Source organism: Callithrix jacchus, chromosome 5, assembly GCF_049354715.1.
Source record: "Callithrix jacchus isolate 240 chromosome 5, calJac240_pri, whole genome shotgun sequence".
Taxonomy (NCBI): domain Eukaryota; kingdom Metazoa; phylum Chordata; class Mammalia; order Primates; family Cebidae; genus Callithrix; species Callithrix jacchus.
The window spans coordinates 44604314-44628125 of record NC_133506.1 but is presented as its reverse complement, the minus strand read 5'-3'; the positions used below and the strand labels follow the sequence as shown (position 1 = coordinate 44628125).

Sequence of the window (23812 nt, the reverse complement as noted above, 5' to 3'; positions counted from 1 at the left end):
GAGATATCTGAACCCCCTGTGAACAGCAGCATTATTCACAACAGCCAAGAGGCTGAAGCAACCAAGTGTCTGTCGATGGATGAATGGGTAAACGAAATGTAGTGTATATATACAATGGGAAAGTGTTCAGTCTTTAAAAGGAAGGAAATTTTGACACACTACAACATGGACAAAGCTGGAGGACATTATGATAAGTGAAATAAGCCAGTCACGAAATGCTGTATGATTCCACTTATATCAGGTACCTAGAGCAGTTCAGTTCAAAGGGGCAGAAAGTAGAAGGGGGGTTGCCAGGGCCTAGGATGCAGGCCTGGGAGATAGCATTTAATGGCCACAGAGTTTCAGTTTTGCAAAATGAAAAGGTTCTGGAGATTGGTTGCACAACAATGTGAATATATTTTACTGAACTATACATTTAAAACTGGTTAAGACGGCAAATTTCAGGTTATGTGTATTTTACCAGAACTAAAAAGAAACCACTTAGAGGGTGTGTTTCAATTGTGGGGCCTAGGCATGAGTATTTTGCAAAGTCCAGGTGATCCTGATGTGCAGCCAGCACGGAGAAGTGCTACTGTGTGAGGTGCCCCAGGTATTATCCCCACCTCCCAGTCTCAGAGAGGATTGGAGGCTCATATAGCCAGGAAGCAGAGGAGGTGGGATTTGAACCCAGGCCCACAGAAGTGTGTCTCACATGGCAACGTCATGTCTTGTTTGTTATTTCTGTCATCAGAGAAAACATTTAAAGAGAATTGGCACCCTGGATATTAACATGAGAATTCTAGTTCCCACCCCACCCACTACCAATACAGAGGCCTGAGAGATTCCTCCCAGTCCCCGGCCCCACCTAGTCATGCCCACTCCTGCCGGAGACACCAAAATCAAGATGACGTCACCTCAGGGAAAAGGTGGGACTGTATGCATCTATGAAAATAATGCTTAATGCTAAATCTGTGTCTCCGATAGTCCCATCCAGGAGCTTTTTGGGGTAAAGTCATCCTAGACCCAGAGCTAGGAACACTCTCAAGTTATCCGATTCTGGAAAAATCTCTTACCTCTCAGCATTGCCCCAGCATGAGAAGGGAACACTGGGATCTTGCTTCTCACTTTCTGAAGGTCACTCATACAACACAGAGGTCAAAGTCGTGGGCTGGGCAGTCAGGGAGTCCTGGGTGGGATCTGTCCCAGCCTTCTATTCACTGTGTAACTCTGGGCCAGACGCTTCCCCTCTCTGAGCCTCAGTTTCCATGTCTGTCAGATGAGGATAGTTATCCCTCCCTTATGAGGGGGCTGCGAAAATCAGGTGTGAAGGGCATTTAATGCCCTTTGCACTGTGCCAGGCAAGCACATTGTAAGCACTCAGTGTTAGCTGTTGCTGCCACTGCTGTGCTTTTCATTTTATCCAAGAGACGGAGATGAGGCTGACTGTGCCCTGCCAGACCTGGAATTTCTTCTTTTATGACAACCCCCAAGAGAAGTTGTCTCTATCGGGGGCTGTCTATAATACAGCAGCAGGCCATTCTGAATAAATGAGGCGTCCCACAGAGCTTTGGTTGGTTCCCCCACACCCAGATCCTAAGACAAGATTCTGAGTACAAGTGGCTTATATGATAAGTGATCCCAGAAAACTCTGAAGGGGAGAGGGAACATGAGACAGGGATGGGAAAGAGGTCAAACAGGGTCTGTTGTCAAGCAAGTAATTGCTGTGAGCAACTGGAGCTGCTCTGGGGACCAGTGTAGAACAGACACCTCTGAGTTATACCCCAGCCAGGGCAGAAGCACATATACACCTTCCCCATCAGCCAGGAGTTGATATCCCATTAGTTCCTGCTGGGGTGTTAGTGCCCTGCCTTTACCGGACTCCAGTGGCCAGAGAAAGCCTCTAGCCTTACAATGAGCAGGTATCATTTTATAAGAGCAATTTTTTTTAAAAGCAATTTTTTTTCTCTTATTTATCTTGCAGGGTTGTCAGGAGGATTACATGAGAGGACAATAAAGAAACAAAACAAAAAATCCCAACCATTATTGAGGGCTTTCTATGTGCCAGGCCCTAGTCTAAGAGCTTTGTATACATTAACTCGTTTAACTCAATCCAGCGAGGCAAACACAGTGATTGGCCCAAAATTGCTGTTGGCTGAAGGAAGCAGGACACAGAAAGCTGCAATAGTTGACCCAAATCACATGGTTAGTGAGAAGAGGGGCCAAACACTGAACTTGGGCAATCCAGCACTAAGGTCAAGCGCTTCCCATCCTGACGATGTTATCAAGTATGGGAAGTACACAAAGGGCTGGGTGTGGAGTTGGTGCCTAATGCATGCTTGTTCTCTTCCAGTTAATTAAGCTTTGGCCAACCTGCTCATTTGACCAGCTCTTTTTCTTCCTAAGCATTTCACATTCACACAGCAAGTTGGTGAAGGATCAGGGGCCATTCTCAGGCCTTTTTAGCCCCATCACCAGTACCAGCTGATGCTCAGGGATCTTGCTGTTACTTCAGGTGTTGACCAGGATCATCTCTTGGCATCTGGTCTCTCAGGGGGTCTGAAAGGCAATGATGGTCTGTGTGGTCCCAGGCAGGTCACTGGAGCATCCTGGGCCTCTGGGTGTCTTTATCGAGAGGGGAGGCAGGGTTTATCAGGCACAGATTCAACACTCATCATCACTATCATCCTTCATCCTTCAGACAACCCTGTGGAATGGGTTTTATTGTCACCCTCACTTACAGATTAGGAAATGGAAGTGATGAGAGGTGAAGCAAATTGGCCAAAGTCCACAGCTAGGACAAGACTGGGCTGGGACTCAAAGCCAGGTCTGTGTGACCCCACAGCTGGGATGCAGAATAGCCGGCATATTATCTGCCAGGATAAAAACACGCATCTGGGTTGACAAAGCTGGGGCCAGCAAGAGCCTAAGCAGATGACTCATCACACTGAAGAGGCCCCATGGATTCTGAGTTGGTTCCCTCATTTCTTCTGATGATAATACACAGATCTTTGTGGCTCAGGTCAAGGAATCTGGAACCTCATTACACTAGAGACGTGTAGCTGGAGCAGAGGAATTCAGTGACAACACTAATAATCGTTGCTGCCACTTACTGAATGCTCCCCATGAGTTGGGTGCTGGGCTGGGCTCTTTGCATTAGGGACATCTCCTAACGGCCCATCATGGTTGCCTCCATTATAATTCTCATTTCCTAGACAAGGAAACTGACACGCAGAGAAGGAAAGGGGCTTGTCCAAGGTCATATTCGTGGTAAGCAATGGAGACAAGAAATCAAATGCATCTGTTGGACTCCAGAGCTGATTCTTAATCAAGTCTGTGATGGGAAAAATATTGACCACTGTTCCTAAACAAAGGCCACTCTAAGCTGGGCATGATGGCTCCCACCATTAATCCCAGTGCTTTGGGAGGATTAGATGGGAGGATCACTTGAGCCCAGCAGTTTGAGACCAGCCAGGGCAATGTAGCAAAACCCTCTCTCTACCAAAAAAAATGTTAATGTAGCTGGGAATGATGGTGTGCACCTGTAGTCCCAGTTACGCAGGAGGCTGAGGCAAGAGGATCACTTGAGCCCAGGAGTTTGAGGTTACAGTGAGCTATGACTGCACCACTGCACTCCAGCCTGGGTGACAGAGTGAGACCCTGTCTCTAAAAAAAAAAGAAAAAAGTCAAAAAATCAAAAGTAAATAAATAAAGGCCACTCCACCTTTTGAATACAATAATAATTCATGCTTATAAATTACTTTCCATTTACAAATTACATTCACATCAGAAATCTGATTGAATCATCAAAACAGCCCTGAAACGGAGCCATGACTATTATTACCATCGGGCACATGAATTCACTCAAGCCCAGAGAGCTAAAATGATCCACCCAAGGTCCCAGGATTTAGAAACACAGGCTTAGGGACCAGACAAACTTGAGTTCAAACCTTGGCTCTGCCATTTTCATTCCTTCAACAACTATTTACTGAGAACATAGCTGTGTGGGCTCAGGCAAGTGACTTCACCTCTCAGAGCCTCCATTTCCTCTTCTATGAAAGAGGCTTTGTACCACTCATCAAATTCATTCCTTCCCTCATCTGAAAATGCCAGACACTTGCTTTCTCGGGTTCCCCCACAGCTAGAGCATGAGCATGTGACCTGTCCTGGCCAATGGGATTTTAAAAGAATTCTGCTACAGTGCTCCTGGGAAAGGGTTTCCTCTCAGAAAAAAAGAGAAAGTGGCCCAGGCACTGTGGCTCACAGCTGTAATCCCAGCACTATGGGAGGCCAAGGTGGACAGATCACTTGAGGTCAGGAATTTGAGACCAGCCTGGCCAACATGGGTGGAACTCCGTCTCTAATAAAAATCAGAAAATTAGCCGAGCATGAAGGTGTATGCCTGCAATCCCCAGCTACTCAGTAAGAGGCTGAGGCAGGAGAATTGCTTGAACCCAGGAGGCAAAGGTTGCAGTGAGCTGAGATCATGCCACTGCACTCCAGCCTGGGTGACAAAGTGAGACTCCATCTAAAAAAAAAAGAAAAGAAAAGAAAGTGGAGCATAGGAGAAAATGCCTCCCTTCATGGGTTAAACATCACTGAATTTACATCTGAGGGCTGGAACTGGGCAGCCATCTTGTGATATGAAGCATCAAGCATGAGGATCAAGCCACTTGCAGGGGTTAGGGAACAGAGGAGCAGAGAGATGAAAAGAATCTAGAATCCTGGTGGCATCATTGAGCCATTAACTCAATCAAAAACCAGCTATCTTAGAAATTCATATTATGTTAAATGATGCATCTTCCTCCTTACTGAAGCTGCTTTGAGTTTTCTATTCTGCTACTTGCAGCCCAAAGCATGCCTAACCGGTATACTAACTGCTTGTATTGTTGGAGGAATTTCAATGAGGTAGCAGAAATAAAGTACCATTAATCAGTGCTGAGCACAACAAATATCAGCTACTCTGGAAATTAGGAAGTTATCTCAGGGCTTTAACCCTGCGACTATCCCAGGGATCACAGACATGCCTGAGCTGGCAAATCAGTTCCCTGTCTCTTACTGAGAAATCCTGTCCAGTTTTCCAAGAAAGCCAAAACCCCTTGGTATCCCCAGCATCGCAACCCTATCACCCTGATGGGGCTGACCCCTTCTTCTAAACAAGACTCAATCACACTGTGTTTTGCCTAATGGGTTTTGAATTTCGCTCCCCTGATGGCAAAACCTGGGGCCTGTGCTTTGGTTTGCCTCCAAGTTGCCAGAACACCCCATCAATTATTAACGGCGTCAGCTCAGTCTCCCTGGCACTGCTGCTGTCAGAAGGAAAGGGTTTGCAGCAACTCGGCCCACCCAGCCCTAGAAAAAGGACTCTTTTCCTTTGCATTTATAAAAACAGTCCCCACCTGCTACGTGCTGGGCTCTGAGCAAAATTTCGACAAATGTGATTTCATGAAGACTCTGCAAGGTGAGCCTTTTATCTCCATTTTACAGGTGGAAGGTTGGGACTTGGAAAGTTGGAGAAACTGCCTAAAGCCAAAAACTAGGGAAGTGGGGAGCGGCGCAGAACCAGATCCGTCCTTGCTCTTCAGCAGATGAGATACGGCCACTTTTGTACCTTACAACCACCCGGAAATGAGCCTCCATTTAGTCCTGTCAGTCTGTGAGTGCTAAGAAATTTCCACAGGCCTTGCTTATTTTGACAAGCAAGACATCCAAGCTGGGGGGATGGGTGGGGATGGGGTGGGCAAAGTGCAGATGACAGAAAGGAGGTGAGAGGCACAGGGACCTGGGTTGCAGGTGGGCAGTGAGAAGGGGTGACAGGTCCCCAAACCCTGAATGACTGACTGATTGCTTGCTTCATTAATTAGTTCATTCATTCATTCCACCTACAGTTATTTGGAGCTCCTCAGTGCCAGGCACCATGATGGGTGCTGGGAATCAAGCAGTGAATCAATTCATGGCACTCAAATTCTTGTGGGTGTGAAACAGAGAAACACGAAGAAGCAGATATAATTTCAGATGGTGCTTAAGGCCTCTGCAGGAAAGACAACGCCTGATGCAACAGAGAGTGAGAGGAGGGAAACTGTTTTGAACAGCGGTCAAGGAAGGTCTGTCTGAGGAGGGGACATGTGAGCAGGGACCTGATCAAATGAGGAAGGGGAAGAAGGGGTGGACCAAGGGGGGATCTGGGGAAGAGCATTCCAGGCAGCAGGAACAGCAAGTGCAATGGTCCTGAGGCCAGATAAACCCCGGCCTGTTTATGGAACAGCAAGGCCAGTGGGGCTGGAGCCGAGTGAAACAGAGATCAAAAGAGATGAGCTCAGAGAGGTCGTGGGGGCCAGATTCTGCTGGGGCCTTGTATGCCAGAATGAAAAGTCTGGATTTTATTTTGAGTGTGATGGGAAACTTCTGGAGGATCTTAAGCAGATGAATAATGTGAGCCAATTTACATTTTGAAAAGCTCACTTTGGCTGCTATGTGGGGAATGGATTGCAGGGGCAAAAGTGGAAGCAGAGAGACTGGGGAGAAGACTGCGGCACTTAATCATTATGGAAAAAACACCCGGGTTTGGATTTCTGGCTACTCCTGTCTGCCTGTGGTGTGACTTTAGGCAAGTTACTTAACCTCTTTGAGCCTCGCTGTTTGCGAAAGGTGGGATAATAACAGAGTTGTGTTGTTAGACTCCATACACAGTAGATGTTTGATCAATGGCAGCCAGGATTTCTATTCTGAGGGCCAGTGAGCCTGTCTGCCTCCCCATTTCAGCTCTGGCTGCAGAAAATCCTAGATGGTCCATCTGCCAGGAATGTGAGCCGGCAGCCCCAGACTGGGATCATGGAGAGGTCACGAGGCTGTCCCTGCTAGTGGATTAACCCAAGGGAAAGGAGAGGTTCTTTATTCCCAAACAGCGCCTCTTGCAAGTCCCAGCTCCTGGGTCTTGCTGCCAGACCCAAACATGGCCCTGTGCCTGCTTCTTCTCCAGGAGGGCAAATCATCCAGTTCCCTGTACCTTGTTCTCATGTCTTAGGGACAAGACAGGGAGGGAGAGTCATATTTGGGCCTAAATGGGGTGTGGAGTGGGAGAACCTGTGTCATGCCTGGAAATAGCAAAATAAGTCTGTTGATCCTAAGCTGATTAAGGGTGAGTGACTCTGTCTTAAGAGGAGGCTTTTTGGACACAAAATCAGGGGCGGGATTATGGAGAGAGACGGCCCACAGCCTCAGAGGAGGAAGCCAGGCCCTGGAACCTCTACATCCTTGTTAGGGCCAACAAGGAAATGAAAAACAGACCTGGGTCTTCCTCCCCCCTCCACTTACCAGCCACCCCTTCTCCATCCACTTTCAGAGACCTCTCCTTGGGGGCCAGATCTGGAGGAGGGACCGCATGGAGTCCCCCTTCAGAATGGACCTGCAGATGGGCCTTCAGTGAGCCAGAGACCCCACACTGAGAGTCCAGGCTGGAGAGGAGCCAGCTTACCTAGTAAAATATGGCTGGATATGTACTTTCCTGTTTCTTTTGCCACAAATCTATGTACCTGACCCCTTTTTTAGACCCCACACTCAGTTACATTCTCCCCATGTTTCCCAATTTGGTTTTGTTGGTTTCAACATCAACACCTCTCTTTTCTGGGTTCCCTGTGAAACTCACACAACCTCTTTTATACCCTTGCACACACTGTTTTGTCATTTGCTCCCAGCACCCAGCACTTTGGGCACATGAAGACAGGCCCCATCTCTCCCAGGCAACCCAGAATCCCAGTCTGACACGGAGAAGCTGCTGATCAACCAATGCCCTCCCGCCCTGCCTTGGCCCACACCCCAAGCCTTCCTCAGTCCCCTACAGCCTCTGCCATTACCCAGCAGCACCAAGGACTCTCTGGCCCACTCTGTGTGTTCAAACTCATTCCTGCCTCCTCCTCCTCCTCCTCCTCCTCCTCCTCCTTTATTTTTCACATTGCCTCATTTTTCTCTCCTATTTTGAAATTTACATCTTGTTCCAAGAACCAAAGCATCTTTACAAGCTGCACCAAACCATTCTTGAAATAAATTCACCAAATAAATAAGTAACCAGGGGGTGACCCCTTGCCCACAAGCATCCACAGCCAAAATTGTGTGTGTCATGTGGGTCCACACCCACCCTCAGGGGCCCTTCTTACTTATGTTTAAACTACCTGACAGTATCTCAATGTCCTGTAAGCGTGTCTTTAAGCTGCTTTTATTCCCTTCCTGGGGCAAAGTGAGGTTATAAATATGGAGATATTAAAATCACAGGGTGACCCAATCCAGCCTAGGTCTAGGACTTCACAGGGAACCAAACTCTACTCCACCCAGCAAGCCTCTGTTGTCTCTCTGTGCTCTCTCTCTTATTCATCAGTGTCCATCTTCTTGCTGTGGCTTTTTATGGGTCCCTGTAAAACCCTCTCTCAACAAAGTAGAAGTATAACAGTATTGGATAATCAAAAGATGGAGTGACCAGTGCCACATGGGAAAGGTCTGAGTGGGTTGGTCCTCACCTCTGGGGACTCAGTCCTGGCCCCTTCCCATTACTAATCTTCATCTTTGGGAACTAAGCCAGAGTCCTCCAGCCGTAGTCCTCAATATGGGGATGCAGGCAGATCCCCCCAGTCCAGAAGCCCCCAGATCCCAGACTCACCTTGGCAGCCACAGAGGAATTGGGCTTCTCCAGTAGGTCCCAGAGTTTTTTCCTCTTCTCTGCGCAGCACGTGTTATCGAACTCCTCGCCTTCCCGCTCCCGTAGGGTCTCGGCCTCACGCTTGAGCTCTTCGTTCATCTGCTCCTTCTTCTGGTGGTAGCGGGCCTGGCAGCAGGACTCCAAGTAGATCTCGTCGATGCCCCAGTAGTCGAGCTCTTGGCTGAAGCTGAGAGCGCACATCTCCTCCATCATGTGCAGTCGTCCCGTGCGGTAGAAGTTGAGGATGGAGGTGAAGGCGCCCGGGTGGCGATCAAAGAAGTACTCGTTGTCGTCGAGGCTGTAGTCGTCGCACACCTCGAGCAGCGAGTCATGCGTGTTGCAGTCACGGAGCTTGCCCAGCCGCGTGCGGGGCAGGCGGTCCAGGGTACGCCAGAGCACCTCGTGTGCCAGCCCCCCGACGTTGAGGCGGACCCGCCGAGAGCACGCCTTGCTGCGCACGATCTCCATGGGCTCGGGCGGCAGCGAGCTGGTGGAGCGGGAGCCATGCTTCGTCATGCCCGCCGGCATCGCTGTTCCGGCCGCCCCCGCCCCCCCTGCCCCCCCAGGCCGCTGTCACTCGACGGCAAGGCCCGCTGCTGCAGGGGAGGGGGGCAGGGAGCGCTGTGGGCTGCTGGGGGTGCAGGGACCGCGCGCGCGCGCGTCACGGCCGTCTTCTCACCTCCATCCCGACGGCTGCGAGGCAGAAAGCGAAAGGGGACGCGGGTCAGCAAACGGGGAGCTGGGCATGCCGCCCCCCCAAAACCTGTCCACGAGGCTCGCAGCCGGCCTTGACCTTCCCGGCGTTTAAGCGGCTCAGTGGGGTAAGACGGATGGGCGCTGTCCCTCCCGCCGGTGCTGAAGTCCGCCCCACCCGATGGATGCAGGGAGGGGCCGCCCCTCAGGGCGGGGAGAGGGCCCCAAGAGATGCCCCTGGAGCTCGGCAGGCCCCACCCCGGGCTTCCGCGGCCTAGGCGCAACCCAGCCGCCTGGGGCGCTGTCCGCCCTTTAAAGTGCTGAAACTTGCTTCTCTATAGGGCTCCTGATCGAATCCCGAACCTGGCCCCGCCAAAGGGGACGGAGGGGGAGCTGCATGAAAACTTTATCTTTTTCTTTCTTTCTTTCTTCTTTTTTTAAAAGGAGTTCTCATCGTTTCCTTCTCCTGCTCAATATAATCACGATTTGGGAGGTGGGGAAATGGCAGTGAGCTTCTTTCTAAATCTTAAAAGATTTGGGAGAATTCTGGGGTTCCAGGTGCCCACCTGTCCGAGGTCACAACAGACGGGGTGTGCACAACAGCCCCTCTGCCCTGGAGCGACCCCTTTCCCCAAACACCGGAGCATCTCCTGAGGTCGCTCCAGCTCCGAGGTGAGCTGCGAGGAGGAAAACTCGCCCCTCCCTCTGTGCCCCCAACCCTACCTCAGGAGGGGCGGGCAGAGTCCTCGGGATCCGCCTGCTCTGTCCTCCTCTTGTTCCTTCCCCGCCCCCTTCCCCCCTCCTCCTCCTCCTCCTCCTTCCCTTCTCCTCTCCCTCCTCCTCCTCCTCCTACTCCTCCTCTCCTCCTCGCTCCTCTCCTGCGAAGGCTTTTTATAACTCCGGGTTCTGCGCCTTTCCCCGGGCTTGGAAGGGAAGGGATGGGGGAGGTGGGAGGCGGGGAAATGAGCTAAATTTTCTGGCCTTTTCAAAACGTGCCCTCCTACCGCGCACTGGTGATTTCGGGGGGGTTTCCCTGAGCACCGCCTGCTTGTAGGGCTCACGCCTTCGCCCCAGAATGGGGATCGCGCCCCCCTCTCCAGCCTCAGCCCTTGTCTGCCACCACCCTGCTCCCCTCCAGCCTGGATCCACGGAGGCTGGGCAGACCAACAGGCCGAGCTGCGCCAGGCAAGCCCCCCGCCCGTGTCCCCAAGCACCCCCACGGAAGGCCGCACGCCCCAACACTCACCCCCAGGGCGGCCGCCTCCCGGGGCCAGGGACCGCGCATCGTCCCGGCCGCCCGGGCGCCCCCGCCCGTGGGCAGCGGCGGTCCCGGGGCCGGGCTGGGCCGGGCCTACCCCGGCCGGGCAGGCGACGCGACCGGGCTGCAGGCGCCGCGGGGCCGGGACGCGCTCTCCGAGGCAGGGGGCGCGGGCGGGCGCCGGGGGCGCGGGGGCAGGACCGCGGCCGCGCGGCGCTTCCTCCACCTCCTCCTCCTCCTGCTTGCTCGGTGGCGGCGGCAGCTGCCTGGGCGAGATCAACAAGTCGGGCTGAGCTTCGGCTCCGCGCTCCCTGCGATTCTGTCCCGCACTTCGGAGCGCCCGGAGCCGGGCACCGAGGCGGGACGGCGCCACCTGCGGGTCGGAAGCGCGCGCGCGGCTTAACTCCTGCCTGCCCGGCCCCGCCTGCCCGGGAGGCCGGGGGCGGGCTCCGGGCTCCGGCAAAGGAGACAAGCGTGGCCGTGCATCCCTCTCCACCCGGGCCACCTGCACAGCCGGTCTCGCGATCTTGCCTTCCTTCGTTCCGTCAACAACGTGGGTTGAACGCCTCCCGGTCGTGAGGCACGGTGCGGGGCACGGTGACAGGCGTCTGAGATACAGCTGTGAATCAAACACAAACATCCGGCCCTCGTGGAGCCGGTTGGAAACAGATCATAAACAAAAAAGCAAAAGGATCTATGAGGTGCTGACAAGCGCCGGGGGAAATAATGAAGCAGTAGGGAGGGTCAGAGGGTGGGAGGGGGCAGATCCGAACTGTAAATAGCCTTTGCTTTCATGAGCTTCCATTCTAGATTTTAACGCGGGGAGGAGGCGGGGAGGGACAATGAGCACATCAGTACATATGCAATGTGGCAGGTGGTGATAATCGCTAAGAAGAAAAATAAAGCGAGGTGGGAGGAAGAGTGAGGAGTGAGCTGGCTTATATAGTCTGGTGATTCATTCATTCATTCATTCATTCATTTATTCATTTATTCATGTTAAGTTGGACATCTGATTATTGACAGCTTCCTATGTGCAGGCAGAATGCCAGGCTCTGAGAAGGAAAAGTCTTTCCCCTGGAGCTCCCTATTCAGTGGGGGAGGCAAAACCCATCAGATAATCCCAGAAATGAATATAGAACTGGAGGAGGTACCTGGAGAGACTGGCAAGGGTTTCCTAAGGATGTCACAGTTGGGCCTTGTAATCTCAATGCTTTGGGGGGCTGAGGCAGGAGGAGGATGGCTTGAGCCCAGGAGTTGGAGACCAGCCTGGGCAACATAGTGAGACCCCATCTCTGCCAAAAAACTAAAAAGTTAGCTGGGCATGGTGGTGCGTACCTGTGGTCTCAGCTACTCAGGAGGCTGAGACAGGAGGATCACTTGAGCCCAGGAGGTCGAAGCTGCAGTAAGCTGTGAGTGCACCTCTGGATAACAGAGTGAGACCCTGCCTCAAAAAAAAAAAGGTGCCGGAGATGGGTAGGTGCCGGAGATGGGTAGAGCAGTGAGCTCCCTGCCTTGGAGGGTGAAAACTGAACAAGATACAGGTCCCAACAGGGTTCCTCTTTGGCCCTTTCCTTCATTTCCAAAATTAAGGAGTTTGTTTTCATAGAGCTGCACATAATATTATTACATATTTTTAATCCGTCCACTTATCATCTCCATCATCACGATCCAATGTACCATGGTCTTGTCTCCCTGCAACCTGGCCTCCCTTGCTCTTGCCTTGGTCTCCTACAGTTCATTCTCCCCATGGCCACTGGAACAACTGCTACATTTCATGAATTGGACCATGTTTCTCATCTGCTTAAAACCCTCCCAGGACTTTCCCTTGCTTTATACTAAAACCTAAACTTCTAACCTATTGCCCTAATTCAGCCCTGCCCCCTTCTCTGAGCTTGTAGACCAGTGGAGGAAGACAAGCAACTAAAAAGGTGAATTTTAAAACGAGAGAGTTTCAGGCTATGCTGAGTGTTATAAAGGAAATGGAACGTCATGATGGCGTGGAAACGGACCAAGCTGCTAGCTTTACACTGGGTGGTTAGTGAGGGTGTCTTGGAGGAGATGAATAGAGACTTGAAAGATAAGAAGGGACCAGCCACAGAAAAAAATGAGGAAAGGGCATTCCAGGTGGAGGAAACAGCAAGAGCAGATGCCCTGGGCTGGAAAGGGGAATGAGCTATGTTTAAGGAACAGCAAGGCAACCAGACAGGCTGGAACAGAGGAGGCAGGAGGGACCATGATGGTGGGGCAGGAACTATGCAGGCTCATATGGGCTGTGGCAGGAGCTTTGGCTTTTATTCCAGGGAAGTCACTGGAAGTTTTGAGCAGAGTGACTTAGGTTAGACTCAGGACACTCTGGAGAACAGACAGTGGGAAGCAGGGGTAGGAGTGGGGAGACCAGCAAGGAAGCTGTTGTAGTTGCCCAGGTGAGAGTTGATGGCAGCTTGATCCAGGAGGGTGGTAGTGGAAAAAAGTGGTCACGCAGGGTCTATATCAAGGGTAGTGCTGTAAGGATTTTCTGATAGTTTGGATGCGGGCTGTGAGAGAGAACAATCACATTCCCTCCTGCTTCAGGTTGGCGCTCCTAGGGTCAGAAAGGGTTCTCAGCTTGTCCCTCAGTAAGCCTAAGCTGCTGAAGGGAACCTTTCCCCAGAGATCTTGGAATTCCCACAGGAGGCTGCAGAAAACAGTAAATCCTTCCTGATGACAAGAAAAAAATCACTCTACAATGGTGAAATTTCCATTCCAGTTTCCAGTGGTGAAATTGCAGTCATCACTGCAGGCATTACCGTGCCTTCCAGGTACAGCTAAAATAACACCTAGAAGTGCAGTTCTTCTCCAATCCATACAGCCAAGGAGTGGGGATGAATGTTGGGCACCTGCTACAGAGAGTCCTCTGAAGGTATAACATTTAGTCAGCATCCACATCTGTAAATAACAGAGGAGGTTATTTACAGATGTGGAAGCTGAAGCTCCGGGAGAAGGTGCCTTGCCCAGTATCTTGCTGGCGAGTGCTGGCACAGCTAGATGTGGCAATCTCTTGTTTGACTCCAAAATCAACAGGCTATCCAAATGCCAGAGCAGGCTCTCTGCAAAGTCCTTCCTCCATCAATTCATTTACTGATTAATGGAATCATTCTAGATGTTTACTGAGCATCTACTATGTGCCTCAGCATGGGTGTTGGTGCTGGGAATTGAGGATGAATAACTGACAAGGTCCCTGACCTCATGGAGCTACACATCTCTCTTGCCAAAGCCAGGAACAGACAGAAAACCTGATGCCTGTTTTTCTTCTGTATTGTTGTATTCATGTTTAAATTCCCTTTTATCCGCATTCCCCTCCTGCTACCCTTTCTAGCCCATAGGAAATGATTGTCATGTGTCAATCACATATTGTTTCGTTTGGGCTTGTTTTTGTTTTTGCTCATAGAGATGGGGACTCACTCTGTCTCCAGGTTGGAGTGCAGTGGCACGATCATGACTCACTGCAACCTAAAAATCCTGGGCTCCAGTAAACCTCCTGCCCTGGCCTCCCAGTGTTGGGATTACAGGTGTGAGCCACTGTGCCTGGCCTGTATATTGCTTTGTTTGTATGTATGAGTTGTTGAAAACTGTGTTTGGTGTTTTTGTGCATTTTAAAACTTACATACATGGTTTGTGTTATACATCACATTCTATTTGTTTTTCTCTAAGATCCATCCATGTTGCTGTGGGTACACACCCAGCCTGCTGTCTTAATAGCTGCACAGTTGTTCACGATGACACAGTGTCCCCCCTCCACTGTCTACCCCCTATGTGGTCACCCAGATGACCTCCAACTCCCGCCGACGCAATGAATACATCCATGAACATCCTCCCACATGTCTGTTTATGAGCCAGTGTGATGATTTTTTAAAAAACATTTCCTGTTGGCTGGGCGCGGTGGCTTAAGCCTGTAATCCCAGCACTTTGGGAGGCTGAGGCAGGTGGATCACGAAGACAAGAGATCGAGACTATCCTGGTCAACATGGTGAAACCCGTCTATACTAAAAATACAAAAAATGAGCTGGGCATGGTGGTGCGTGCCTGTAATCCCAGCTACTCAGGAAGCCGAGGCAGGAGAATCGCCTGAACCCAGGAGGCGGAGGTTGCAGTGAGCTGAGATCAGGCCATTGCACTCCAGCCTGGGTAACAAGAGCGAAACTCCCTCTCAGAAGAAAAAAAAATCTCAATATCGAAACTGACATTTGTATATATCTTAAAAAAAAAAAAAAAAAGAATGGCTATTCTGCAAAAGTTACTGGGGGAAAATAAACCCAGAAATGACTGGTACATAAGCAGTGTTGCAGTCCTCTAGGCAATCCCTCTTCCAATTAGCAGAGGGCATGAGCTGGTGGACTGTGGAATTGTGTTGTTTGGCCATCATAGTAGTTTTAAAAAATTGAATCAATATTGAAACGTCAGAGGAGTTTACATAAAATATGGACTTATAACATCACTTGAAAAATTAAAGGATCTGATTAACACTGGAACTACATTCTTGCGTGGTATGGCAATTATGGCTGGCACAGAGTACTGGCCGCCCTTGAGTCACAGCTGCTCCTTTAAAGCAGGACATGATCTCTTGTTTGCTACAGTCTCCACCTCTCCCTAAAGCCCCTCACTCAAGTCTCCTTCCTTCCCTCCCTCCCTCCCTCTCTCTCTCTCTTTCTTTCTTCTTTCCTTGACAGAGTCTTACTCTGTCACCCAGGCTGGAGTGCAATGGTGTGATCTCAGCTCACTGCAACCTCCACCTCCTGGGCTCAAGAGATTCTCCTGCCTTATCCTCCCAAGTAGCTGGGATTACAGGCGCGTGACACCAAGCCTGGTTAATTTAGTACTTTTAGTAGAGACAGAGTTTCACCATGTTGGCCAGGCTGTTCTCGAACTCCTGACCTCAAGTGGTCCATCTGTTTCGGTTTCCCAAAGTGCTGGGATTACAGGCGTGAGTCACTGTGCCCGGCCTCACTTTTCTTATTTATGTTACCTGCCTGATCCTGGTATAAATTTGAGTCTGCGCTTCTTGCATGCAAAAGCCAAGGGACTCTCAAGAGGCTGTCTTGCCTCTCTGTGTTTCCCCAGACTGCACGGCGCCTCATTTAGAATTTTCATTTTCTGAATGAAAAGACTATAAGTTACTTCATCTCTAACAATTTTCTGCCATCATAAGAGGAGAGACTACCTAGAAATAAAACCGTTACAGGGGAAAGTTGGGTGCCACTGGATTTTCCAGTTATGTGAGCTTGTAAATTCTCCTTTTTACCTAAGCCAAGTTGAGTCGGGATTGTGTCATCTATATCCAAAAGAGCTCAGCTGATATAATCCTCTTTCCAGTGACCAGAAGGTTATAATCTACTTTTTCTGAGACAAGGTCTCACTCTGTCACCCAGGCTGGAGTGCAGTGACATCATCACCACAGCCTTGACCTCCTGGGCTCAAGCAATCCTCCCGCCTCAGCCTCCTGAGTAGCTGGAATCACAGGCATAAACCACCATGCTTAGCAAATTTTTGTATTTTTAGAATAACTGAGATGCAGTTTCACCGTATTGGTCAGGCTGATCTTGAATTCACGGGTTCAAGAAATCTGCCCACCTCTGCCTCCCAAAGTGCTGGGATTGCAGGCATGAGCCACTGCACTTGGCCAGTTGTAATCTACTTGAGCCCTAGATATACTTATAAGAAACAGGGCAAAAAGAGTAATAAAAAGCAGAATATTCTATAGAGAAGGGACACCCCACCCCAATGAGATCTCAAGTACAGGCTGGTTGTGGTGGCACACATCTATAATACCAATACTTTGGGAGGCTGAGGTGGGCAGATGGCTGAGCTGAGGAGTTCGAGACCAGCCCGGGCAATATGGTGAAACACGTCGCTACAAAAAAATCAGGAATTAGTCAGGTGTGGTGGTGTATGCCTGTAGTCCCAGCTACTTGGAAGGCTGAGGTGGGAGGATCACTTGAACCCAGGAGGCTGAGGTTGCAGTGAGCAGAGACTGCACCACTGCACTCTAGCCTGGACGACAGAACAAGACTCTGTCTCAAAAAACAAAAATAAAATAAAATAAAAGATCTCAAGTACAGCCATTCATTTAAAGATGGGGAAATAAAAAGCTGATTGAGGGGACAGGATCCCAGTGGGCAGCCACTGAGTGGGCAGGCAAGTACCAATACCCAAGCACCCGACTCCCAGGGTAATGCCCTCTCAAAATGCTTGCGGCTCAATCCTCTCTGCAGACGTCCTCTGCTGAGAAGTGTTGAGATTTTTTCCTTAGAGGCTGAGTGAGGTCAAGTCAACCCAATTCGTCCATGTAAATACAAGTGATATCCCCTTTAAAAGGTGCTGGCAAGGGACGTGTTCACTTGAAGTCAGGGTTTTTTCTTTCTCTTGGACTCCGTTATACCTGTCATCATTTATTCATAATCCCACTGAGTCTCCTACTCAGGTTTTTTGGCACATCTGGGCACTGAGAAAGGCCAATTAATCCCCCTTCCCCCATGAATTCCTGGATAAGAATAATCGCTTTATGAGGGTGGTTATGGGGGTACCCAAAGCCTCAAGGAAAATCATTACATCTCTGAGTGGATGTCACTCAGGACAACTGCTCTTTGCTGTGGCCTTGCCCAGACAAAACTCCAGCAGCCTGAGGGAATTTTCCATCAGCTTGGACTCCAGTCTTCTTACCCATCTCTCTTTTGTCACACCCCAAAATAATAATCATAATCACAAGTAAAAACGGGATGATGATGGAATCTTCCTCTCAGGGTTGCTGAAGGAAGTAAAAAGATAATGCATAGAAAGTATTTCGCACCTTGTCTAAGTAGTAAGTACTCATCAAAAGAAGAGTAATAGCAATGCTAGAAACCATAATATCAGCTAACATTTATTGAATGCTTACTGCATACCAGGCCCTGTTCTAAATGCTTTGCATGTGTCTGATCTCATTTAAGAGTCTTTCTAGCTCTTTCACTCTCTGGCTGAATATTCTGATATAAACAAGACCTATTAGCTGTTAGATGATACTTGAGTGAACAGATGTCTGATTCTAGTGTCTGTTCTATTTTCTGCTAGCTTGATTGTCTTTATTAAGCCCTGGGTTTCCTGGCCCAAGTTCCTGGTAAAAGGATGAACTTGGTTTTCTTTCCTTTCTTCGTTTTCATTTTCTAAATTAAATAAAATTTGTTTTAGAGATGGAGTCTCTCTATGTTGCCCAGGCTGGCCTTGAACTGGAGGTTCAAATGATCCTCCCACCTCAGCCTCTCAAATACCTGGAATTACAGGCACATACCCAGTGTGCCTGGCTAAGCCTAGTTTTCTGCCCAACCTAAACATTTGTCCATCTCTCCTTCCTTTCTTTTGCCTATCACCTGTCCGCCAACCTAATCATCCCCTCATCCATCCATATACTCAGCAACCAAATTATTCAACTACATACTCACCCATCCATCTACTCACTTACTCATCTATTCTTTCTCTCACCCACTTACCCATCATCTTTCTTTTTATTCATCCACATATTCTATCCACTGTCCATCTTTCTACCTACTCATCCACCTACTATCCATTTATCCATCTATTCACCCATCCATATACCATCTGTCTTTCCACTCATCCCACTATCTGCCCACTCACCCACCCACACATCCAGTCCCTCATCGACCCCAAATATTTATGCATCTATCCACCACTCACTCCCCACTCATCCATCCATCCATCCTTCTGATCCATCCAGGTATCTACCCGCCCACCCAGCCATCTTCACCCATCTACCACTTAATATTTACAGTAATGCTCTGTGCTAATCCCTAGATTGTTGTTTTGCGCTCCCTCCCTGGAAGGAAAGGTGGGTGCCATCAGGGGGTCCCCACAGAGGAAGACAGACAAGCCTGCGTGGAGTCCAGTGAGGCTCTTTCCGGCCAGGACCTTCAAAGCCACTGACTTCCAGGATCTGTGGCCAAACAATGATGAAATGCGGGGTGGAGATGGATGGAGGCACACGCTTCCAGCAGAGCAATTAGAGGTAAACTAATATCTCTTTCCCACAGAGGAGCCTTGGAAACTCCAAGACGCGATAGAAAAGAGATGAGTCAGCAAAAGGAGGAAATCAAAGCCACGGAGATCAAGAGCTAATTAACTGATCCTCCTCAGATAATATTTCATTAAAATCCAGTTCTTCTGCCCTTTGGGGACTGATATCTTTCCTACCGCCTCTCCATTGCCCTTTTTCCACCCGTTCCTGATCTCATCTGCCTCTGCTCTGATCTTTCCCAGTCTTATCCCAATCCAACCTCCCCATAGCTACTAAGGTAGACTTCTAGAGGCACAATTCTGACCATGTTACTCCCTATTTATAAGCCTTCATGACTCATTGCCCAAAACAAAGGGCAAGCTCTCAAGCTGAGGCAAAGACCGTTCATTCATTTAACACAGATTTCCTCAGAGAGCTCCCTCACAAGCTTGGGGACGGCAGGGCACAGAGACAAGTTTCTGGCCCTTGCCCTGTTTCTCCAGATTCCTCACCCACACTCCTTTCCACATTCCTGCATTTCAGCAAAGATTTTCCAACCTCTGGCCCAAGGGTAGCCAGTCTCCAGGGAATGAGCCCTCAGTATCCATGCTTTACTCAGTTCACTTCCATGTTGGCTCTGGGCTTGGTTTGTGACTTGCATTTACCAGTGGAATGTGGCAGCAGTGATGCCAGTTCCAGGCCTAAGCCTTGAAGGGGTCAGGCAGCTTCTGCTTTTGGGCTCTTGGGAGCTCTGAGCCACTGGGTAGGCAGCCAGGCTACCCCGCTGGAAGGGACCATGAGGAAAAACTGTGAAAAATGAGAAACCCTACAATTACATGGAAAGAGACAGACGCTTAGCCCTCCCAATGTTACAGCTGAATGCAGCCTTCCAGCCATCTCTACCAAGGCACCAGACATGTGAGTGAAGTCCCAGTCCCATCTGACATCTTGACTGCAGCTGCATGAGAGACCCCCAAGTGAGAGCCGCAGCAGAACCAACTAGTTAGAAGTCCCATTCTTATTCTACTAGTTCTTAGGAGAGCTATTCGTTCTCATGAGCTTTTTAAAAAGTGCCAACCTGACTGGACACAGGGGCTCATGCCTGTAATCCCAGCACTTTGGGAGGCTAAGATGGGTGGATCACTTGAGGTCAGGAATTTGAGACCAGCTTGACCAACATGGTGAAACCCCACCTCTCCTTTACTAAAAAAATTAAAATACAAAAATTAGCCAGGTGTGGTGACAGGCATCTGTAACCTCAGCTACTCAGGAGGCTGAAGCAGGAATTGCTTGAACCCGGAAGGTGGAGGTTACAGTGAGCTGAGATCGTGCCACTGCACTCCAGTCTGGGCAACAGAGTGAGACTCCATCTCAAAAAACAAACAAACAAAAACACCAAGCCACAAAGCCATGATAAATAACAAAACAGTTTCGTGTCAAGTCACTACATCTGGGGGTTGTTTGTTATATAGCCCCCGACATCTGATCCAGCAGCCTTGCTCCTGCTATTTCCATGGCTTAGAATGTCTCTTTCCTCTGGGAAACTGTGAGACTAACCTACAATACTCATTTTTCCGTCTCCTCCACTGACTATGAATGACAATTTACTCAGGCAATGCTCACAGAACCCTATGCGGGAGATGGTATTATTATCCATCATACCATTTTCCAGGTGAAGAAGCTGGGGCACAGAGAAATGCCCCCAATCGGGGTATTAAGTGGCTCGGCAGAGATTTAAGCCCATACAGAGCCCAAGCTCTCGTACATTATGGCTTCTAAGTAAAGCATAAAAAAGTTATGACATTTATTGGTCTCATTTTAACACAAAATCCCAAAGTAGGTGGTGCCAGGATCTGTCCCAGCAGCAGCCGATCTGTCTCAAGGTTCTCGTTCGATTTCTCGGAGAGTCTCTTGTCCACATAATCACAAAATGGCTGCCATGCTCAGCCTCTCACATGACAACTCCCAGAGCAGGAGGAAGAAAGAACATCTCCCATATTTTTGAAGTTCCCCACTGATTTTCCCAGCCATTTCATTGGCCAGTACTGGATCACATGACCACAACTAGCCCAGTTACCGGCAAGAGAAGCCTGATACCATGTTTGGCTTGGCCCTGTCTTGATTTAGAGGTTGGGCCCATTTCCTTTGAGCACAAGACTGTCTAATATCTGAAGAAAGCCAGGGTTTCTTCTAGTGAGGGAGTTGGCCAATTAATTAGTGTCTCTTCCGCAGTGGTCAGCTCTCAGAACACCTGAGGTAAAGTCACATACAGACCCTGCTCTTGTCAAGGATCCAGAAGCCCCAAAGGTTACTCTCCCAGGTTTGCATAACGTGGGTAGTCTTAGTCCATTTGTGTTGCTATAAAGGAATACCTAAGGCTGAGTAATCTCTAAAGAATAGAGGTTTATTTGGCTCAATGTTCTGCAGGCTGTACAAGATGTGACACCAGCATCTGCTTCTGGTGAGGGCCTTACGCTACTTTCACTCATGGTGAAAGGGGAAGGGCAGCCTGTGTGTGCAGAGATCTCATGGCAAGAAGGGGAAGCAAGAAAGAGACGAGGGAGCCACCAGGCTCTTTTCAACAACCAGCTCCTGCAGGAACTTGCAGGAATAGAGGAAGAACACACTTATTACCAACGGGGAGGGCACCAAGCCTTTCATGAGGGATCCACTGCCATGACCCATACCCTTCCCATTAGTTCACACCTCCAACACCGGGAATCGAATTTCAACATCAGCTTTGCAAAGGTCAAACATCCTAACTATCGCATGGGTGCACCTGCCTTGTCTCTTCCAGGCCACTGGGAAGCTCCATGGAAGGTCCTGGGGCCATAAGATCGCACGCTGCCAGCTCTTCCCCCAACTCATTAGACTCCCGGCCTTGCAGACACAGCTCTCAACCACGTCCCAAATGGCCATGACTCCCAAATGCCAGACCAATAATGCGTTTTCATTTTCACTGGCCCATCATGGAATGAATGAGAAAAATAGGGACAGTGGAATGAGATTTGTATAAAGCTAAATTGATTCCATTTAAAGGATGGTGGTTTACTTTCCTACTTAAAGTCTCTAATGGCTTCCCAGGGCACTTAGCATAATGCCCAGCCTCCTCTTCCTGATGAGGTCTGCACCCAGAGTGGCTCCTGCCATCCCCTCACTCAGCCTCAGCCTCCCTGAGATGCTCTTTCTCCAGCACACCAAACCCTTTGCCTCTTTAGGCTTCTTTGGACTTGTAGTCTCTTTCTCCTGGAATGTTTCTCCCTAGTTCTTTACAAAGCTGCTCTCTCATCTTCACCTCACCTCATATTGCCACCTGCCTGGAGACTTTTTCTAACTGCCTCCAAGGCCACGGGCACATCCACCTCCATTCAGCATCCATCACCTCCTGCTGTTTGCTTGTCTTCAGAGCCCTCCTCAGCACTTGACACTGTATTTATGCTAATTTGTTTCTTCACTGGGTGGTCTCTGCTGCCCAAATGTGAAACCTATGAGGGCGGAGACCTTGCCCAGACCGGTGCAGTCTCTTCCTCCCTGGTCTCCAGCTTCCCACCCCTCGGCATGCATGGTGAGATGGATCCTGCTACAACATAAGTTGAACCGTGGCTCTTCTCTACCCGGAGCCTTCCGGGGCTGCTGGCCACGCCACACTGCCTCACTCTTCTCCTGGAACCTGCTCCAGAGCTTCCCATCTTCACATTTGCCATTACATCTCTCCAGAACATTCTCTCCTCAGATGCCCCATGGATTGCTCCTCTCATTTCCATCAAGCTTCTGTTCAAAGCTACCCCAGGGAGGCCATTCCTGCCCACTCTAAAATCACACTTCTCATCCCCTGACATCTTTATTCTTCTCCAAAGTGCTTATCTCCATTTTACCTGCTTTATATTTTACTATTTACCTCATTTGTTTTGGTCTCTCCCATGAGAGTGTCCGTGCTGTGAAGACAGGGATACAGCTTGTGTGTGTGTGTGTGCACGCGCGCACGCACGTGTGTGTTACTCACTGCCAGGTCCTGTTGTCTAGAACAATGCCTGGTACAATGAGAGGTGCTCAAAATATTTACTTAAAAAATGCACAACAGCTTTCTTGAGGTGTAATTCATATGTCATCAAATCTGCCCACGTGGCCAAGCACAGTGGCTCACACCTATAATCCCAGCATTTTGCGAGGCCAAGGTGGAAGGATCACTTGAGACCAGGAGTTTGAGACAAGCCTGGGCAATATGATGAAACACTGACTACACAAATATACAAAAACAAAAGTTAGCCAGGCAGGAATGGTGGCTCATGTGTATAATCCCAGCTACTCAGGAGGCTGAGGTGGGAGGATCACTTGAGCCCAGGAGGCAGAGGTTGCAGGGAGCTGAGATCGCACCACTGCACTCCAGCCTGGGTGACAGAGTGTGACCCCTGTCTCAAAAAAAATTTGCCCACTTAGAAGTATATTCAGAGTTTTGCAACCCTCACGGTCATGGTCACTCCGCATTCCTCCCTATTTCCCCATCCCTGGCAAACACTAGTCCATTTCATGACTCTATAGATTTGCCGATTCTCGACGTTTCACGTACATTCAGTCCTATAATAAGTGGCCTTTTGTGACTGGCTTCTTTCACTTAGCATAACGTTTTCAAGGCTCATTTGTACTGTAGTGTATATCAGTACTTGATTCCTTTTTATTGACAAATAAGATTCCATTGGCACGGGGGATATACCATATTTTGCTTATCCATTTATCAGCTGGTGAACAATTGGGTTGTTTCCACCTCTTGGGCTATTCAGTATAGACTTTCGAGTGAGTGGTTGTGTTAATTCTAATACGAAACCTACCTTTCTGCTTTAGGGGTATTACAATATCCTTTCATAAACTGACAGTAGGAGTAAATGTATTTCTTAATGTCCTTACCTGGAAAGATAAAACACTGGGTCTTTCTGTTGACTTTAATGGTACAAGGGTATGAAAGGCCAAAAAGTCTTGGAGCTGCAGATGACTAGGACCCAGGCTGTAGCAAAGGCTGGGTCAGTGGCTCAGGGCAGCCAAGCCCTGTACCTCTGGCCTTGCCATGTGGTTCAGACCATGACTGGTAAACAGGAGAGCATAATGTAACACTTCTCAAACTCAGGTATGGTACCCCTCTGAGGGCACACGCTGATGTCCTGAAGAGAAAGACTACATTTCC

The 23812-nt window shown here is 49.3% G+C and overlaps 1 protein-coding gene and 1 long non-coding RNA gene across 4 annotated transcripts in view; one reads left to right on the top strand and one right to left on the bottom strand.

Moving 5' to 3' along the window:
• KCNB1 (potassium voltage-gated channel subfamily B member 1) overlaps positions 1–10937 on the bottom strand; it is a 117129-nt gene extending 106192 nt beyond the window's left edge. For all 3 annotated transcript variants that reach the window (XR_013535226.1, XM_078371924.1, XM_078371925.1), the window contains exons 1-2: positions 10605–10937; positions 8627–9358 (exon numbers count right to left, since the gene is read on the bottom strand). Coding sequence is in view for 2 of the 3 variants with exons in the window: in XM_078371924.1 (XP_078228050.1) it covers positions 8627–9193 (567 nt within the window). In the remaining variant the exon portion in view is untranslated. The remainder of the gene's footprint in view (positions 1–8626; positions 9359–10604) is intronic.
• LOC128932058 (uncharacterized) lies at positions 1725–18945 on the top strand. The gene is made up of 3 exons (XR_008481370.2): positions 1725–5632; positions 5865–6080; positions 18674–18945. It is a non-coding gene; the product is annotated as an uncharacterized LOC128932058 (long non-coding RNA).
• Positions 18946–23812: the final 4867 nt, after the last annotated feature.